General features: G+C 54.0%; 1 protein-coding gene across 1 annotated transcript in view; it reads left to right on the forward strand.

The window, feature by feature from the left end:
• The window catches only part of Wscd2 (WSC domain containing 2), a 92,346-nt gene that overhangs the window by 33,760 nt on the left and 38,047 nt on the right, over nucleotides 1-20,539 (forward strand). Inside the window, exon 2 of the mRNA XM_076561260.1 lies at nucleotides 17,098-18,022. Within this exon, the coding sequence (XP_076417375.1) occupies nucleotides 17,623-18,022 (400 nt within the window). The 5' untranslated portion in view covers nucleotides 17,098-17,622. The remainder of the gene's footprint in view (nucleotides 1-17,097; nucleotides 18,023-20,539) is intronic.

The raw sequence follows: 20,539 nt of genomic DNA on the forward strand, positions 1-20,539 counted from the left end.
GATGTTGACCATGATATTAATAGTGACCGGTTGATGATGACTGTGACGATGTTGATGGTGACAATAATATTGACGATGACAACAGTGGTCATAGTGACGATGTTGACATTGATGACGTAGATAGTGATGTGTTGACGGGGTGATGATGTCGTCCATGACGGTGATGTTGACAATGACTGTGATGTTGTGGATGCTGATGATGGTGATGTTGATAGTGACACTGATGATGTCAACCATGATGGTGGCAGTAATGACAGTGATAATGAACTGCTGGTCATGACAGTGAAAATGTCGCTGATGTTGGTCAAAGCGATGGCGATGGTGGTGATACGGATAATGGATAATGATTGTCCGTGGTGTTGTCGGTGGTGACGGTGATGTCAACAATCACGAACCCTAGTAGCCCAGCCAAGCCCTCGGCCAGGGCGGCTGGAGCCACCACAGGAGGCCAGGTAACGGGCGGTTGGTGGGGACTTGTGCTGGTGAGCTGTCACCCAGGGCCTGTGCTAGTCTAGCCAACAGGCACGATTGGAAGCCAGTGGTTCGTGTCTACAGTGCTTCTCGACTTGGAGACAGAAATATCTAGATGTTCTCCCGGTCCTGCCGCTCCACCGACAGCCAGCATCTCTCCCGAAGCAGAGAGAGATGAAGACCGGCGCTCAGTTGGCTTTCTCCTCTTCAGTGTGACCCAGGCCCCCACGGGGCGGTTCCGCCGTGGGGTCCACCTCACTGAACACAGTCTAGAATGGTGCCCAGCTGGTTCCATCCAAGGGATTCGGATCCTGTCCGTGAACAATCGAGATTAACCATCACCTCTGCTCAAATGTGGAGCCCAGTACAGCGGATGGTTGTCCCAGGGTGGAGGGAGGGGGACCGAGGCTGGGCTGAGCTCACGGGAACCTTCCTGGTGCGATTCACAACGGGAGACCCTCAGGGAGAAGACATGTAACTATATCTACCGAGACGCTGGGTCCTCCTGACTAGGGGGGGGGAGAGGCTCCTCGAAGGCAGAGCCAACAAGCGTGCTGAACATCCTGCAAGCGAGGTATAGGACATCGCAGCCCCTCCCCCTCGATGCCTTGTGGGCTGAGAAATGCCTGTGTGTGCACAGACACCACACAAGCGCCCACTGCCAGCTCCTGTGCCCTCTCCATAGAGGCCCCGGGCACCTGAACTTCCGATAAGCGCTTACCTGGGTTGGCCCGCTCCAGCAGCTTTCTCCCGTCAGCTGCTTCCAGCTGGATAATCAGGCCGCCCCAGGCTTCCTAGGATCCTGGCTGCGGAGGCAAATGGAAAAAACAAAACCCTGTGCAAATGTGTTTTCATGTAAACACGGCAGGGGGTTGGCGGCCGCCTGCCGAGAAACAGCTCCGTGGCTGGTGCCGCTCACAGCAAAATAACCCGGAGCACAGCGCAGCTCTGGGAGAGGAGAAGGCAGGAGCTGGGGTCATTCGGGAATCCAGGTGCTCCCTGGAGCCCGCCCAGCGCTCCAGATGAGCCTCTCAGGGGCCCGGATAAGTGAGTAGGCAGATGTTAACCCTACTTCCATGGGGAGGCAGCTGGCCAAGTGGGAAACACGAACCGTGCCTTGTTACTGAGCTAGGTTTTTTTCTTTCTTTCTTTCAAGTATAATTTGCCTATGGTAACATCCACCTGGTTTCGTCTGCAATTCTGTGAGCTTTGACAAATGCATATAACTCAGCACCCTGCTCCAAAATCAAAGAACACAAGAGTTCAGCCCCCGCCACCTCCCCACCCCGACACTCCACATGCTGGGCTCTGAGGATCACTGATCTTTACCTTTTCCGGAATGCCACAGAAATGGGCTTCTACAGTCCTCGGACTCTAGCCTGTGTGACTCACCAGGGTTGGCTGTCTGTGTAGCCACAGTTTCAAGCACTGAGTAGTGCTCTCCTGAGCACACACTCACCACCTTGGGTCCACTTGCCTGGGATGGGGCGGTGGACCAGGGTGGGGGTTGGGGGGGCGGGGATAACCGCTCTCTGCATCTGAATTCGGGTTCTGCTGTAAGCATGTGGGCTTCTCTCAGGTTAGCAACCAAGGAGGGAGATAGTTATCGAAGTAAGTGGACATCTCTAACATCGTAAGCAACAACCTTGCTCTTTTCCAGAGGGGCTCTGTTCCCTTCTTCATCTCCACCATCGTGACCGGAAGCCCCACCCACTTCGCAGCCTCCCCTCACTGAGTTTACTAGGTCTGTTTTAGCCACCTTGATGTTTTCTCGTCATGGCTTTAATTAAAGAGCTGGCTGTGGCTCCCTGCCATCCCGGTGTCACTCAGCAGAGCCTGGGTGAGGACAGTGGTCAAGGGCACGTGCCGTGGAGCAGCCGGGCTCCATCTCAGCCCTGGTCCTCAGTGGTCTCAGACCTTCAATGCATGCTTTAGGTCTCCTGTCAAAGCGCCCCCGTAGAGATATGAGGCTGGCCACATAGTGTGGGATCCGCAGCGGCCTCGGTTCTCCGTGACCTCCCAGAGGGTGCTAGGTTTGCTAGGGCTTGAGAATCCCCATTTTGCACCCACCCTGGAGATTCTAAGGGAACTTCATTGGGTTGGTTCAAAAGACTAAGTTAGAGCCAGGTGTGAGGACAGACCCTGTGACCCCAGCACTTAGAAGGCTGATGCAGCAGGATCAAGAGTTCAAGGACACCTGGGTGGTGGTGGCGCATGCCTTTGATCCCAGCACTCAGGAGGCAGAGCCAGGTGGGTCTCTGTGAGTTCGAGGCCAGCCTGGGCTACAGAGAGAGATCCAGGACAGGTACCAAAACTACACAGAGAAATCCCATCTCGGGGGAAAAAACAAAACAAAACAAAACAAAGTTCAAGCCCAGCCTGGGTTATATAATGAGACTCCCTCAAAAACAACAACAAAAGAAAAAATCCCTAAGTACGCTCACAAATGGAACCCAGCGCTTAGCTTAGACATCTTCCTCTGACAAGGCGGCTTTAGAGACCACCCTGCTGTGTACACAGGCTGCACTTGGGGCCTGGAGCTGGCACCAGGCTTCCTTTAGGAATGGTGTGCTCACACAGCCCACCAGGATCCCTAGAGATGTGACTCCTGAGCCGGAGGGGGGTGGTGGTGCTTACCTCTGAAGTGCCTTTCCTATGGAAACTGGAGATTGGGTGCTAGGAGAGGGAGGAGGTCACACACACACAACACACACATACACACATATATCGCACACACAACACATGCACTCACACAACACGTACACACCACATATATCACATACCACACTCACACAACATATACACACCACACACATCATACACACACTCACACACAACATATGCACACCACACATACGATACACACACACAGGTGTTGTTTGCTTTAACTCTTTTGGGGGGCCGCCACCCAGCTCCCAAATAAATCACACACAGAGGCTCATTCTTAATTATGAACACCAGGTCTTAGCTTGGCTTAGTTTCTAGCCAGCTTTCCTTAACTTAAATTATCCCATCTACCTTTTCCCGCTGGGCTTTTCCTGTTCTCTTACTTCTGTAAATCTTACTCTTACTCCGTGGCTTGCTGTGTAGCTGGGTGGCTGGCCCCTGAAGTCCTCCTCCTTCTCTGGCTACTTCTCTTTTCTCCTCCTAGATTTCTCCCTCTATATATCCTCTCTGCCTGCCAGCCCCATCTATCCTTTCTCCTGCCTTGCTATTGGCCGTTTATCTCTTTATTAGACCACCAGGTGTTTTAGACAGGCAAAGTATCACAGCTTCTCAGAGTTAAACAAATGCAACATAAACAAAAGTAACACACCTTAAAACAATATTCTACAACACACGAACCCAGGCTGAAGTCTTGGCTCTGTACCAATGAGCTACATGACCTTAAACAAGTCCCTTGACCTTTGGGAGCCTCAGTTTCTCACCGCTGTAATGGGGACACTAACTGCCTTACAGATTCATCTTCAATGTTGGACATCGTGTATTTTGAGGCTCTGAAAGCTGAAGTGAGGTGAGACTAAACCAGTACCCACCCCAAGTCCGAAACGACAAAGACACCAGCTTCCCAGCTTCCTGGTGCCAGGGGCCACATCTGCTTGAGCTCTGGGTCCACAGCCTGATGTGCAGCAGGCACTCAGTGTGGAGAGAACAAGCCAGCCGGCGAGGCTCCTGACCCACAGTGGGGCCGGAAGGATGAGGTGGTCTCTGAGTGAAGCAGGTGTTGGGTCCATGAGATGATATATGATATGATGAACCCTCCCTGGTGGAAAAACCTCCACATCAGGCCGGTACCCCATGGCAAACTTTGACCTGCTTATGAGGCTGGTACTGAAAGTCCGCTGCTTGAATGAACGAGTGAAATGTAGTTTGACTATAGGAGGGGAACAGTAGGTAAGAACTAGGAATATGTAGGGTAGTGTTTTGTTGTTGGCAAAGAAGGACCCAGAAAGGGCAATCTACCTGGCCGAGGCCACACAGCCATAGAATGACCTTGAAGGTAGAATGGGACGAGGTAAAGGCTACAACTTGAGGCCCTGCCCGGAACCTCCACATGCCCTCACAGTCCTTTGTGGGCAGCTGACATTTTGCAGGAGACAGTGTGAGATGATAGTATCTACCTCGTCTTGTAGTAAACATGACAAGAAGCTGCAACAGGCACAGAACCCAGGCAAGGCTCTTCTGGTGTGGGCCAGGGTGACTACAGGTCATGGGCAAGCCTATAGCTGTATGTCTGAGACCACTTCCTTTGTAGACAGGAAGTAACTCAGAGAGGCTTGCAGCTTCTGCAGTAGGGGAGTCAGTTCCACCCACCAGCCTTGACCCATTGGCCTTCCCCTCCATTGGCCTAGCCCTACAGGGCAGACTCCCTAGTCCTGTGCTCCTGACAGCAACATTTAACGCCACCATCAAGGACAGGGAGCCACTTCCCCATCCCCAGGAGCCTCTGGCACCCTCCAGTTCTCCCCATTCCCTCACCCCCAGCATGTAACCACACAGACGTCTCCCCTTCACCGGGTGGATTTATTCTTGGGGGTGTGTGGGTGGTGAGCGTTTATGTGGGGGGATGTTTGTCTAAATTTAAATTTCGAACGTGTTCAGCAGCAGCTTATTAATGCTGGGGCTGGAAACGGATGGCGCTTTTTTTTTTCTTTTTTAATTCAAATAAACTGAGAGACAAGTAGGCATCTCCTCCAGCTCTCACCTCTGACCCAGCCCTGCCTTCCGCTGTGCCCAGGCAGGGACTATCTGGCCATGGGGTAGCCGTGGGCTATCAAGCTTGGAAAGTGGAGGCGTGGAGAGATAAGGGTTCCTGCCATTCTCTTGCCTTTCTGCCATTGGTGTCTGGGCTACTTCCTGCAACCCAGGCATGGTATCCAAGGACCCACCACCTTAACATGCCTGGCCCCTGCTAAGCAATTTGCACCCATTGTATCAGCCAACCCTCTCCACAACCAGGCTGGTGGGGTGGGACCGGTGTTCTCATCCCCTGCAGCCGTGATGCCTTAAATGGCCTCCGTGTTCTTTCATGCTCCCGAGGATCAGAGCCAAGATTCAAACTCCATTCTAACTGGCAACAAAGCTCACGCAATGGCTGACAGGATGGATTTGCTGCTAAGGGCACTTGATGTCAAATCTGAAGATATGATTTTGATCCCCAGAACCCACATGATGGAAGGAGAGAGCCAACTCAGGGTGTCCTGTGACCTCCTCTCCGTGCATGTACTGTGACACACACACACACACACACACACACACACACACACACACACACACACACACATACACACACACACACACACACACACACACACACAAAATAAAAAAATAAAAAAATAAATAATACCAATCATTTTGAAGAGCTCTCACACAGCTCCCTTGTATTTTTCAAAGCACAACTTAGTGTGGAAAAGAAAAAGCAACCATAAATTCACTCCTAACCCAGCCTGGCTGGTGAGGTCTCTCCTGTCCAGCTGCGTCTCAGCCCACAAGGGAGGCTCCTGCCTCTGGGACTGCCTGTGGTGTTCTGTAATTGCTGAGCAATTTGGAGATGGCTGGAAATATATAATTCATGGGTGTGTCTTTCTCCCCAGTCTCTGGGAGGCACTGAGGTGTGACCGTCTCCCGGGGAGCTTCGACCTTGACACAGAAGGAACCAGAATTTGAATGTCCCAATCAGAGAGCCCACTGCCAGCTGGTAGACCCCAGCCACCTCAGTACAAGGTCCTGCAAACGAGGACCCCCAGCCTCGAACCCCGATAGAGTCAGTGATTGAAAGCTGGGTAAAACCTGAGGTGGAGTTTGAGCTAAAAGCCGTGTGCATTGAGAGACGAGCCCAGGCTTGTTCCCCAGGGCAGGTCAGCAACTATGCCTACAGCTGCATCCCTCGGGAGGGAAATGATGCTGTTTGGTGTGGGCCGGGCTGTGGGCAACCATCCTGTGATGCTAACAGCTCAGGTCGGCACCAGCCGCCTCAGAGGAGCAGGAACCTGGCCTGGGGGCTTCAGGCTCCAGCTGGCGGTTCAGTTTCAACTCCCAAGAGCCGGAGAATCTAGTTTGAAGCTTCCAGCACTAACCAGGTTTCTGGGGCAAATGGCAGCAGCCGCTGTTCCTGGTGTATAAAGTGGGGTTCAGGACCCCCGTCTATGCTGAGATTGAGGAGGGACAATACAGGGTAGAGTGCCATAGGTCTGTGCTGGGGTCAGGGAAGGGCAGGCATGGAGTGTGCCATGAGGGGCTTGGGCACTGTTTCCCATGATGATGTCCAGGTGATTGACAGAGGAGCCAGGGGACATTCTCTTCCTGCCTGTGGTTATCATGGGGGAGGACAGTGGACACCTTTCCACTAGATGTCCTAGAGCCCTTCCAGCCACTGAAGGTTATGATGAAGATGCCCAAGGGTGTAGCAGGAATCTTAAAAGGTCTTATAATAAAAACAAACCCGGAGCCAGGTATTGGGGTGAACGCTGAAAGATCAGAGAAACAGAACAAGTCACAGCCAACCTCATCTTGCCAACTTCTCAGCTGATCTTGTTTCCTTAGACTGGAAGCCTCTGAGTCCTCATCTGAATGGATCTCAGCTGAATTGCTGCTAAAAGCTTAAAAAGCTAAAGTTCCTGGTCCTCAGGCCTTATATACCTTTCTGCTTTCTGCCATCACTTCCTGGGATTAAAGGCGTGTATTTTTCCCAAATAAGATGTGAGATCTCAAGTGCTGGGGTTAAAGTTGTGTGCCACCATGCCTGGCTATTTCCAGTGTGGCCTTGAACTCACAGAGATCCGAATGGATCTCTGCCTCCCAAATGCTAGGATTAAAGGCATGTGCTACCACTGCCTGACCTCTATGTTTATTATAGTGTCTGTTCTGTTCTGTGACCCCCAGATAAGTTTATTGGGGTACATAATATATCAACCACACAAGGGTCAGGGACCTCTGTGCCTTCTGGGAAGTCCTCATTCCCTGCATGGGCTCTGAACACACAAAGCAGAAAGGCTCCCTGAGTCTGAAGGATTCTGGTCACCATACTCTTCCCTCAGACTGGGGAGGGGGGGGCAGGTCAGCAGTGGGCAGAAGGTTCTAGAGTCGCACAAACCTGGATCTGAGAGCATTGCTGCTTATTGGCTCTACCTCCATCAAGTAGGTTGGCTTTCTCATTGATCAAGGGGGCATCAAAACACTGTGGAGACCCCTGGAGAGGCCCTGATGGGGGAGACGAAGGTCCACACTGCCATAGGTCTGCCATGGGCAGGGTTTGCTATGCTTCCTTCCTGGGGGCACAAGGCCTACAGCCAACAAGAGGCCTGGGCCTTAGAGGAGGTACCACAGAGGCCCTCGCTCTCCCCTTCCTGGCCTCAGTTCCCCCATCCGACCTGGAGATCAGGTAGCCCTCCCTCTAGTGCAGATGGGATGTAAGTCTGTCTCTGAGTCCGGCTCTGAGCTGGTGTTCTTGAAGAAAGAGGACCTGGCCTTGAGGAGCCCCTGGGGGTTCAGAGAGGCTTCCCCCCAGTGCACACTCCCGGGCAGGGACACCAGACTGAGCCAGAGATGATTCTGAGTGGAAAATTCCTCTCTGGGTAAGGGTTTCTAGTGGAAGCAGCCACTGTTCCCAAGTTAGAGCCTAACCGGGTGTGGCCACGAGTGGCAGTTTGCTGGTGGTTGTGGCTAGAAGGAGCTGACCAAGAGTGGTGTGGACACAGGGTGGCAGTTTCTGGAGCTAACTTGGGATTGGCCTAGCTACATGACCCTGGGTCACTCTGTTAGACTCTCTGAGTCCTCCAATCATCCGGCCTGTCCTAGCTGGTTCCTAAGAGTGCCCTGCCCTCTGGGACAGTGATGACAAGAGCCGACATCACTGAACACTAGTCCTGTCCCAGACTGCGTCAGGCATCTCACAGGGACAGAGGTCGTGTCGTTCTGGATTCCCTAAGCCTCGGTTTCCCCTTCTGTTAGAGAATGCCACTTTGCTGGGCGGTCCATCCCCAGCTCCGTGTTCCTCACTCCAGGGAAGATGCCGCTGACTAGAGAGGGTGGTGTGATTTCTGGAAGTAGAGTGATGGTCCTCGATGGCCCTTAAGCCCCTCTTCCGAGGGTCCCTGCCAGCTGTCTGGGCTGACACAGGTCAATGGAGGTATCCTTCGAAAGGCCACACTGAATGTCCCAGGCTTTGTGGTCACAGATCGGAGCCCTACCAAGAGGGGCATGTGCATCCTGGCTCCATGCAGGGCAGCTAAGGCTTGACACAGTCCGGCCCCAGAAGGGACCTTAGAGCCCCCTCCTCCACCCTGTGTGGTCTCCCTTAGGAAGAGGGAGGGGCAGAGTTGAGGCACAGCCTCTGCAAGATGGACCCACTCCTGTCCCAGTATCCAGTCAGTACATGCTGCATGGTGCCCGCCTGCTGGGGACCTTCTCCGGAGGTCTCAGCTTACAGACCTTCCCAGAAGGTCCTTCTGGGCCCAAGGCTTCCCCGTGGTACTTGTGCCTCCCAGTTATTCTAATAGAGTAGACTGGAGTAGCACACTTGAGCACAGGGAAGCTCCAGATGATGAGGCGGCCTCAGCTCAAGCAGAGAGGGCTCCATCCATCCCTCCCTCGCGTGGCGCCTCCTCTGGTCTCCAGGTCCCCTCCTTTCTCTTTCCCCCTGCGCTGCCACCCCCCGCGGGTCTGGCCCCTGGATAAACATTCTGCCCATGAACAGAACCATCCATTATCCCCCTGACAATTAGCAGCCTATTAAGGATGCCTATGCAAATGAGCACTAATTGACCCGCGACACAGCAGCGCCTGCAGGAGAGCGATGACTCCAGATGGCTTAATGATAGGGGCCCAGGGCCCTGCTTTACAAGTCTCCCTCGTGGGTAAGGGAATGATCTGGGCTGCAGAAGGCAGCCAGCTGCCTGGTGGAGAGGACCCCAGATGGGGACTGTGCCTCAGCTGGGTCATCGGAACCGCCGGACAGGACACAGCTTCCTGGCTTGTTCTCTCCTCCGTCCCTCCCTTTCTTCAGTTTCTCTTACTATCCCAGCACGGAGCCTGCAAGCACGCGACCACGCTCTCTCGGACACAAGCACATGACCCGTTACAAACTCTTTCAATCGCGGCCACCATGATGGTGTGTGTTATGCGGCACAAGGTGATGGTTCAGTCCGTGTGTGAGATGTGTGATGATGAGGGGATCGGAGGGACCAGCCCATCTACTGCCTGAGACATCTGTCATGTCCTTGTGTTAGAACACTCAAACCCATTCTCCTAGCTGTTCGAAAAGTGCAGTGAGTTACTGACAACCATGGTTAGCTTAATGTGCAGATGATTGTATTTGTTGAAGCAGCAGTTAGTTGGAAGGCACAGTGCCCCCTGCCCACACTGTCAACACCAATGGGGTTCAGACCCCCTGGACCCCCTGTCCACACTGTCACCACCAATGGGGTTCAGACCCCCTGCCCACACTGTCACCACCAATGGGGTTCAGACCCCCTGCCCACACTGTCACCACCAGTGGGGGCCAGACCCCCTGCCCACGCTATCAACACCAGTGGGTCCAGGCCTGTGGCCCTCTGCACATGCTTCCTTCACAGGGTCAGAAGCTTCTCTCCGTGTCATGTGCTCTGTGGTTCTAGACATCGCGTGCGTGACATGTAGGTGTCATTACAGTATCAGAGGGGTTGAATCATCACCCCCAAAGTCCTGAGCTCCACCAGCTTGTTTCCCTGCCACCCCAAGCTGCAGACAACGCCTTTCCTGTTCCTGTCTTTTCCAGATGATCTCGTGGTTGGGATCACACAGTGTGCTTTCTCTCAGGTCGGCTTCTTGCTGGGTAGCAGGAGGCATTTACACCTCATGTCGCTGGATGTCTGGAGGGACCTGGGATATCAGCTCCGGCGGAGGCCTGAGGAGCACCACAGTGCTAGGTGGTTAGCAGGCAAGGAGGGCACTGGGAATAGACCCCTCTCCCCATGGACGTTGAGCCATCAAGGAGAGGAATAATTATTCCCCAACGCTACCATGTACTTTTCCATCCCAGACGGCCCTCCTGTGGTAGGGATGCTTGCAGATGCAAGGCTTCTACCACATGGCACCCCAACTCAGGAAAGTGGAAGTTTTTTCTTTTCTCTCTTTCTATCTTTCCAGACACTGGCCAAAAGCCTGGGCCTTCATTCCCAGACTCAGTGGGCTTTCTCACTCTTTCTCTGTCCCACTCTTCTTCGGCCCTGTGATGCTTGTCCTGCATTCCCGGACCTGCCGGCTTCCTTGGACCCTGACTTAAAAGGACAGGGCTCTCTCTCTTCCTCTTTCCCATCTCCCTCCTCCAGGCAGCTGCCAAGATTCACAGCTTGCCTGCCCTGATGTTTTTCTCCCAGACATTACTGCAATTGTCCCCGGGCTTCCTTCGGAGTCTGTTTTAAAATTCTTTTATTAATAAGACTAAGAATCCAAAAGGGACCCGGTTTCCCTGGTAACGTATGGCCTTGAACAGGGACTCCCCAGATTTCCACAGTAACGGTGGCTGCATCAGATGGGAGAGAACGCTAGATCTCAGCTGCTGCCTCAGTTCCCCTGGTTTCCAAAGAAGCTGTGAAACAGAAACTGGCGAAGGGAAACGTATTTATTTGAAGTTTTGGGTAAACAATGGCGAGAACCAAGATTCTCAGTTTTTTCCTCACCTCTGTCTCAGTGCTACACAGAATTATAGGGAAGACTGACAAGCTGGGCATGATGGGACACACTTGTAATCCAGCACCCAGGAGGATCAGGAGTCCAAGGCTATCCTCAGGTACATAGGGAGTTCGGGGCTAGCCTGGACTACATGAGACCTTATCTCCAAAGAGGGATAAGCCAGATAGCTCAGTGCTTGCCTCTCAGCCCAATTTCAATTCCTGGACCCCACAGTGGAAGGAACAGAACTAAGAAAGCTGCCCTCTGATCTCCACAAGCACCATTGCACATGCGCACATGCGCACATACACACACACACACACACACACACACACACACGAATAATAGATTAAATTCTAAAAGCACAATGAGATGAAGCCAGGGTCTGTGAGACAATGTCCAGACTGGATGGAGACAGCCCCTGGGAGGCACACTCCTGGGTGAGCATTGGGGACATTCATCTTCCCGGTGGTCTGTGCTGTCGCGAGATCAGAGATGAAGACAGAGGTGGCCCAGACGGGCTCCTCCCCAACACCAGGAAGACATCAGCTTTCACCAGCCAAGTTTCTCAGCATCTATTTGTTGGAGAAACTTTGGTCATAGGTTTAGTTGGTCCCTGGACCTGTCTAATGCCTCCCTCAACTGCCTCTGACCCCCCCCCCCCCAGTCAGGCTCTGGGGGGAGGGTAGGAAAGGAAGCCCCAGATCCTTCCCAGCCTACAAGCTTCCTTGCAGTCTCCCTCAAGAACGTGGAGGGAGACCCTTTGCTCTCAGAGGAAGGAGCTACAGGGTGGACAGCCTCTTGGTTTCCCTCTCGGTGGGGCCGGCCTACCTACCCCAGCCAGCACCCATCTCTTGCTTGGCCTCTCAACCCCTACGTCGCTTCTACTATTAAAAAAAAAAATAATCTACACGCAGTCACTCAAGGGCTTCCTGTCCCAGGAAGACACCGAGGACACCGAGACCCCAGAGGTCTCCTTCAATGGGGAGGGGAGGGAGGAAGCATGAGAACCCGCCCTCCATGAGGGCCAACCCCTGCCCTGTGCACCATCTCTCTGTGATTGACACACCTCATGGAGAGAAAAACGCAGCCCAGGGACGTTTAGACACTGTAGCGACCAAGGTGTGTGTGTGGGGGGACATCAGTGCGATAGAGTCCCCTGGCGTGATTTGAGTGAATGGAGACAGAGGGGAGAGGGTTCGCTGAAGGCCAGGCAGGGCTGTGGAGGCACCGTCTGTGGGCTGGGGAGCCTCCGAGGTTGTGGGGAGAGACGGGTATGTGAGGCCTGTCGGTAAGGCCTTTAACCACAGCACCTGGAATAAAGGAGGTGTTCAACAAATGACAGCTAATTCTCCTGTACGCCTTGGAGCGGGGTTTCTGTCTGTGAGAGGTGGGAAGAGGGGATGGGAGACAAAGTCTTAGGGAGAGCCACTGCGTGGGGGAGGCCTGGCAGCTCCAGGAGGCAGAAGTGCTTAGGTTCCCCTGAGGACGGGGTTCTGTGACTCAGAAAGACTTCTCCCTCCACCCAGACTCACCCAGTGACAAATAATACAGTACACTGCCCCCTCAGAGACCCAGATTCACACACACACACACACACACACACACACACACACACACACACACACACACGGCTATTCCGTGAGTGCATTGGGCGGCCCTTGGTATGAAGCCTGGGGTGAGGGGAGGTCCCTTCCGTTCTCTCCCTCCCCCTCCACTGCTGTTTCCTGGGGGCCTGTGTACCCCAGGTGCTGGGGCTAAGACATAGTGTGAGGGCTTCAGACTTCAGGGTGCTCTCCCGTCTAGTCCTGGAAGGAGGGTGTGGGTAAGAAGTTCACATTCGCGCCCTCCCGCCGACGACGGTGGGGTGGCACAGCCCGCCCCCCCCCCCCCCCGCTCTCTGCCCCTCCTCCTTTGGTCCCCTGTCCCCTCCTGCCCATCTCTTTCTGTCTTCTGCCAGCCGCTGATGGGTTAAATGTTCCCCGACGCCCACGCAACCACTTAGGGGGAAAGATGTGGGGTGCGATGAAGAACATAGAGGGAACAAGCAAGGAGTCAGCCCCAGAGACACCCTCAATGAGGGAATGGCAGCCGGGACCAACGGTGAGTCCCTCCCTGATGTAGGAAACAGCTTCACAGGAGCGGGGGGGGGGGGGGGGGGGAGACAGATGAGCGGGGGATGGGGGGAGGCAGCCTTGAGCATTTCCTTTGTCTCCCTACACTTCCATTCACTCCTCCAACAACACAAGCAGGGGTGTGGAGAGTCGAGTCACCCAAGGCTGGTGGAGACAGGTGTCTCTCCAAGTCACTGTGAATCCAGGCTAGCGACTGTCCAGGGCCCACACTTGGGTCTAATGATCTGTGATCTACAGAGCTGAGGGGGACCCGCAAAGCACCAGAGTGACTCCTGACTTCCCCTCTCCATGGCACAAAAGTCCCCACAAGGCACTGGCTTCTAGAGTGCAGCATCAGCTCAGGATGCAGCTCGCTTGGTAGAGCGTCTGCCTCGCATGCAGGCAGCCCTGGGTTCAATCGCCAGCTCCCCTTAAAGCAGGTGTGTGGTGCACACCTGTAACCCCAGCACTTGAGAGGCGAAGGCAGGGAGATCAGGAGTTCCAGGTTATGTTTAACTTCATGGTGAGTTTGAGGCAGCCTGGGCTACATGGAGACACACACGGCCTCGAAAAAATTAAAAGGCTAAAATGTAGTGATCATGAAACCCCGGTGAGGTCTGTGCCCTTAGCAGGGCACTCAGGACCCTTGTCTGGCTCCGCCCACTGTTTTCCCGCCTCCTGGCCTGGCTCTTCCTCTGCTGTCCTTTACCCAGAGGGTTGTCTACTTGTCCCAGGCTGGCTGCTCCCTGGGGAAGCCCTCTCCCACCTCTCTCCCCAGGCAGTTGTAGACCCTCCATTGCGACAGGTTCCCCTACTCCAGGGTCGGTGGGGTCCCCAAACCTCCCGACACTTGAAACCCCAATCTGGCACCTCAGTGCAAGGACTTGTCTCTTCTCCTGGGCTTGGGCCTATCGTTCCAAAGCCAGAGGCAGATGTCCCGTTCCTAAAGTCTTAGGGTCCTCACAGCCCACCTGCCACTTACCAGCTGTGTGTCTCAGGATAAGTTAACTAACCTCTCTGAGACTCAGTTCTCAGCTCCGTGAGACAACACAGAACTTCACAGAATCGTTGTGGGAACTAACTCAGAGTGTGGGAGTGTACATGTCTATGTGAGTGTGCGTGTGCATGAGAGTGTGTGTGTGTGTGTGTGTGTGTGTGTGTGTGCGCGTGTGCGTGTGCGGAGCGGCCCGTGTACGTGATTATTAAACACTGTTAATATGTTGCTGTTCTGTGTCATGGGATACACACCCTGCAGGGCTCTGTCACTGTCTAGTTGACATAGCAACTGTGAGGTGGCCTGCTTTCTCCCTTGGTTGACGAAAACTTCCCTGAAAATGGAGAGTAACTTATTCATTCTTGTGTTCCTAACACACACGGTCAGGATGAACAGATTTTAAATTTTTGAAATTACATTTACTTATTTGTGTGTGTGTGTGTGTGTGTGTGTGTGTGTCTGTCTGTCTGTCTGTCTGTCTGTGGGCATCTTCGTAGCATCATGCCACAGCATGCATGTGGAGGTCAGTGGACAGCTTTCAGGAATCAGTTCTCTCTTTCCATCCTGTGGGTTCCTGGGGACTGAACTTGCGTCGCCCGATTTGGCGGCAATCACCTTTACCTGCTGAGCCTGGCCTGTGCCTGGCCGGGCTGAACAGGAATGTGGGTTGAAGAACAGGAAGTGCCTGGCTGAGTGGAGAGTTGGACGGAAGGATGGGTGCAGGGATGGATGGGTGGGTGGACTGCAGGAAGAAGACAGACTAACAGATGACCGCAAGGACGGAGGGGTGGGTGGGTAAATTAACGGGTGGGTAGATGGTTGAGGGTGATGGATGGACAGACGGAGGAATGCTTGGTGCAACAAGTGCATGGATGTTTATGTTTTGCGTGCCTAGGAGGTGGTCGGTGCAGTAAGCGCTGAGTTTCTGAATGAGTGGGGCGGCAGGCACCGCCTGAAACCGCAGTGGAGCTCCCATGCTGCTGTGTGGCTTCAGGGGCTACCCAGAGCCACACTTCCACTGGTGGTGGATGGTTGGGTCCCCCTCGCCTTGGCTGAGAGCAGCCTGTCGCCCCCTGCTGGTGGTAATATGAAACAGCACTGCCCAACAGTTCATCTACATCATGTTTTTTCTTCTGATGGATTGTCCCAAGCGGGGTTCTCAACTTTGTGTGCCCACGAGCACTCTCCAGGATCGCCTGTGACGACAGAGATGCTAGCTAGAAAGTCAGGACTTCTCATCAGCTCCAGGGGGAACTCGAATTCCTAACCGGGAGCTCATCATACCCTCCTCGGAGAATCCCTGACCAGAGGAAGTAGCAAGAAAGAAATGGACTCTTTTGTTCCGTGGCTACCTCTGAATTGCCAGGCAGTGTCCAGAGTACATGGGAACACGTGGGAAGAGCTGTGGTTTGACCAAGCAGGATGGCACTTACCTGTAACCCCAGCACTTGAGAGGTAGAAGCAGAAAGAACAAGAGCTCAGGGCTAGCCTCAGCTACAGAACAAGTTTGAGTCTATCCTGGGCTACATGAGACCCTGTCTAAAACAAACAAAAAGGTGTGGTTTCAAATCTCACGCTACCCCACACACACACACTCACTGAAGCCCCCACACCCCTCACCTGTAAGACAGGAGAGAACAGACCAGACAGTCTATGGAGGAGGCTCAGCCCTGAGCTGGCCACCCGGAGGCCCTCACCAAATACTGATGGCATGGATGTGCTGCTTCCTAGGCCTGCTTCCCTCTCTAGACGATGGCCTGTGGATTTGATTTCTGCACTAGAACGCACGCCCTCAGGAGGTGTGTTTTATCTCCGCATCTCAGCTCTTGCTGGGACACAGTTGGCCTCCTTAACTCTTCCTTGAGGAGGGGATATGAATGAGTTTGGGCTCAGAACGTCTCTGCGGTTTTCTTTGGACTTAGGGAACCCACCAGCCCATGTTTGTTTGACAAATATATACAAAGCCTGTTTAGAAAGAGAGGAGCAAGCAGCTGGGGCCTGCCTTGTTGGCAGCTTCTACAGACAGATCCAGCCAACCATGGGCAGAACACAAGTGAGGGGGGGGGAATGTCTAGGGCTGAGGAGACGGCTCAGTTGGTAAAGAACTGGCCACACAAGCAAAGGGACCTGAGTCCAGATCCTCAGCACTGGGAGGGCAGAGCAGGAAGATACCTGGAGCACACTGGCCAGGCAGTGTTGCCGAATTAGCTGTCAGTATTGGAAAGACCCTGTCTCAAAACACAAGGCGGATGGGGTGAGGAGCTACTCAGTATTGACCTCCGACCTCCACACACACAAATACTACACACTCATAATACACACACACACACACACACACACACACACACACACACACAGGGTCCATAGTGAATGTATAGAAAAGTCCTCTTTTGCCGTTATTTTAAGTACAATGTAACAACTCTTGAGCACCGACATCCGTGTTAGGTGTTCCAAGACATGTGAGGTGTTTGGAAACCCCTAGGAGGGTGTGTGCCTAGCCTATACAAACCCTGCCTTTGCGCCCAAGATACTTGAACCTCTCTGGGACCAAATGCCCTATGGATTGTGAGGGACAGATGTACACAAATAATGCATAGGAACTTGTGCTTGAGTGAGGCCAAGCTCTTCCCCGGACTTCAATCCCCTCTAAGATGGAAGCACCCCAGTTCCCGTGTGCCCGGGGGCAGAGACCAGGCTCTGCAGCCCTGGAACCCAAGCCGCCTTCTCTCAAGGTGCTTCCTTCCGTTGCAGTTGGTCCTCAGCCCTCTCTGGGCCTCCGCACACCCCTTTGAGGTTGCTCAGGACCTCTTTACATTCTGGGTTTGGGTGGCGGGGGGCCTCATGCCCATGTCCACTGCTGTTTTGCAGGTGGCAGCCCAGTGCCCTGAAGCTTGACCAGATGGAGGCCTTCCAGCGGGAGTCCCCAGAAGGTGGCACACAGCTTGGTCGCCCGTTGGAGCTGGAGGAGAGGCCAGCATCAGAGCCCACAGTGAACTAACCAGGCTCAACGGACCAAAGGGGGCTTAGAAGGGGCCAAAGTGATCTGCAGCTGCTGGGCTCCCTCCCCTAGTCCTTTTCACCGGAGTTCTTCTTTAGCCACACTCCGGGATGAGGACCGAGATGCGGGAAAAGGAAACCGAATCCTGTAGGTCCCCTTTCTTGGCCCCAGGCAGCTCACGTTGACCTCGGGACTCCAGAACCTCTGTCCTCATTTCCCTGGCCTCAGCCAGCCTGGGCTTGCTTTCTGGCTACAGTGTCTCCTCCGCGGAGGGACCAGAGTACCACGCCCTCCTCGGAGTTGCATTCTTAAGGTGTCCTGGGAAGCCACGCCCTCCACGCCCCTTCCCAGCCATCAGCCCAGGCAGCCCCGAGCCAGTCCGGAATGGTCCTGCTATGGCCAAGCTCTGGTTCAAGTTCCAGCGGTGTTTCCGGTATTTCCGCAGGAAGCCCGTGCGCTTCTTTACCCTGCTGGCTCTCTACCTGACCGCTGGGAGCCTCGTCTTCCTGCACTCGGGCTTCGTGGGCCAGCCCGCTGTGCCCCAGAGCCAGGCGAGCCCTGCCGCGGGGAGCCCAGCCGAAGGAGCCGAGCTGCCCTTCCTGGGCGACTTGCACCTGGGCAGAGGCTTCCGGGACACGGGGGAGGCCTCCAGCATCTCACGCAGATACGGACCCTCATTCAAGAGCAAGGAGCCCAGCGAGAGAGCCAAGCTGGGTGACTACGGGGGAGCCTGGAGCCGAGCCCTCAAGGGGAGGGTTGTCCGGGAGAAGGAGAAGGAAAAGGAAGAGGAGAGAGGTAAGAGCCTGGAGGGACGGGGAAAATACAGGATACAGGACACAAATGCAGAAATATAGCAGCCAGCAGCTGGCTGAGGAGCTCCAGACACAGGGAGGTAGGAAGTCGGCGCTGACATCTGTAATGAGCAGCCATAGCCCTTCGGTTGGTAAGGTCCATTCGAACCCCACACTTGCCTCAATTTAGAATCCCTGTGGTGGCGCATGCCTTTAATCCCAGCACTCCCAGCACTCGGGAGGCAGAGGCAGGCGGATCTCTGTGAGTTCGAGGCCAGCCTGGGCTACCAAGTGAGTTCCAGGACAGGCACAAAGCTACACAGAGAAACCCTGTCTCGAAAAAAACAAAAACAAACAAACAAAAAAGAATTCCTGTTCCCTTTATCACTGCTTATTAAACACACAAAAAAATTCCAGCATCAGTGATTGCAGAGCACTGAATGTCCCAGGATCTGTGGTGAGCACTTGACACATGCAGAATCATCCCCATGGCACTAAACGGCTACCCTGCCTGTTTAAAGACAGGGAGACAGCTGGCCAGGGTGGTGAATACCTTCATCTCTGCCCTGGGGAGGCTGGGGTGGAAGGAGTCAGAGGCTAGCCTGGGCTATATACTGAGACTCTGTCTTAAAGTAAAAAAGGGACACCAGGATCCCAGGATTGATGGAAAATACTTAGCAAAGTGAAGCTATGGCCATGCCAGAGTTCTCCATCTGCCAAGCTCTGTCGTGGTGATAGAGCTCCGGGCACTAACACTGCCCTGGGTAAACGCCTTGTTGCATTTTCTCAGCCGTTTACAGCCAAACGGATTTTGATTACCGGTACATTTCACAGGCTTGAACAGGGCACAGATGAGCGGTGCCTGCCTGATTAACAGATGTGGAAGGCTGGGGGTGTGGCTCCATCCCCAGGCAGGGTAGTGCACACCTGTAATCCCAAAACAAAGGAGGCAGAAACAGGAGACTTGGAAGTTCAAAGCCGTTCTCAGCTACCTACATAGGGACTTGGAAGCCAGACTAGGCTAGAGACCCCGACTCACAAACAAATGGGGCTGGAGAGATGGCTGAGAAGTTATGAGCACTGCCGCATGCTGCTCTTGCAGAGAGGACCCCGGTTTCATTCCCAGAATCCAGTGGGTGGTTCATAGCTACCTATACCTCCAGCTCCAGGGGGATCCTGTGCCTCTGGCACAAAGCCACCACACATACACGTAACTGAAAACAAAATAAATTGAAAACGAGGGAGAACCAGATGTGGAAGCCGAGGTTCGAGAGGTGAAGAGGCTAGCCCAGGGCTGCACAGCTAGTCTCGGTATAACCTGGGGTTCAAGCACCATCAGCCCAGGTTCTCGGCTTTCTCTGAGGGTATCCCCACTCCACTGACAGATACCATGTGACCAGCAGGCTAGGGAAACATGCCATGGCCACAGCCCTTGAGATTAATATGGGAGGGTGTGCAGGGAACCCAGAGAGGTTAGGGTGAGGATTGGTACCACAAGTCTTTGTGTGGCACTGTAGGATGCCCTTCTCCATCCCTACAAGGCACAGGATTCACAAAGAGACCCCTGCCCCAGTCCCAGCCTGAACCTGGCTCTCCAGGAGACTCCGCCTTCCTTCCCACTCTATGAGAGATCCCAGAGCTCACAGAGTGGTGAGGAGACACCTTACCACCGGTGTGGTCCAGGCAATGGCTCAGTTTCCATGCCTGTCACACAGACCCAATGATGGCTCCCCTCCAGGGAGTCCTGAGAATCCAGTGGGACACGGGTCAGGCAAGGATCTGGCAATACAGCTGGGACAAAACCGGCAGTTAGTGATCAATGTTCAGAAAGTACCCCCGGATCTACTCATAGAGCGGCCAGGTCTTAGCATGGCAAGGCATGAGAGGCTGGTCTGATAGAGAAATTGTTCCTCTTTCCATACTCTCCACTCAAGCTCTGCCTCTGGCCACTCTGAACACCAACCGATCTTTTGAAAGCCCCCTGAGTCCTCGCCAGTCTGCTCCTTAAGCTCTCAGGTCCCTCCTACATTCTACCCACAGTCCTTCTTCCTGTTCGTTGAGCACTTACCTCTCTTTGCTCCGGGATCTCTGCCCTTTCGGCTCATATACTCTTGCCCTACATGTCTGGACAGCTCTCTTCCTTGTAGTCACCACTGAGGCCCTGCCTCCCATGGCCCTGCCTCCCATAGCCAATTCCCAGAGGTCCTAACCAGCTCCACTTCATGCCTGGTGCAGTACACACACACACACACACACACACACACACACACACACACACACACACACACACACACACACAGCGTTACCCTGATGCCAAGTGCATCACCATCCACAGGCATCTTGCTTGTCCAACCGGGTCTTTGCACTCGGTGCTCCGGTTCGGCAGGGGCGTCCACTCCAGTCTTGGCCCGCTCAACCCGTCAGCACCTGGGACAGCGCTGTGGCTCCTGGCTGCACCCCGTGGACCAATGAGTGACTGGATGGGTAAATGAATGTGTGACTGACTCTCCCTCTGCCAGGA

This window comes from Peromyscus maniculatus, chromosome 23 (genome assembly GCF_049852395.1).
Source record: "Peromyscus maniculatus bairdii isolate BWxNUB_F1_BW_parent chromosome 23, HU_Pman_BW_mat_3.1, whole genome shotgun sequence".
Lineage (NCBI taxonomy): Eukaryota > Metazoa > Chordata > Mammalia > Rodentia > Cricetidae > Peromyscus > Peromyscus maniculatus.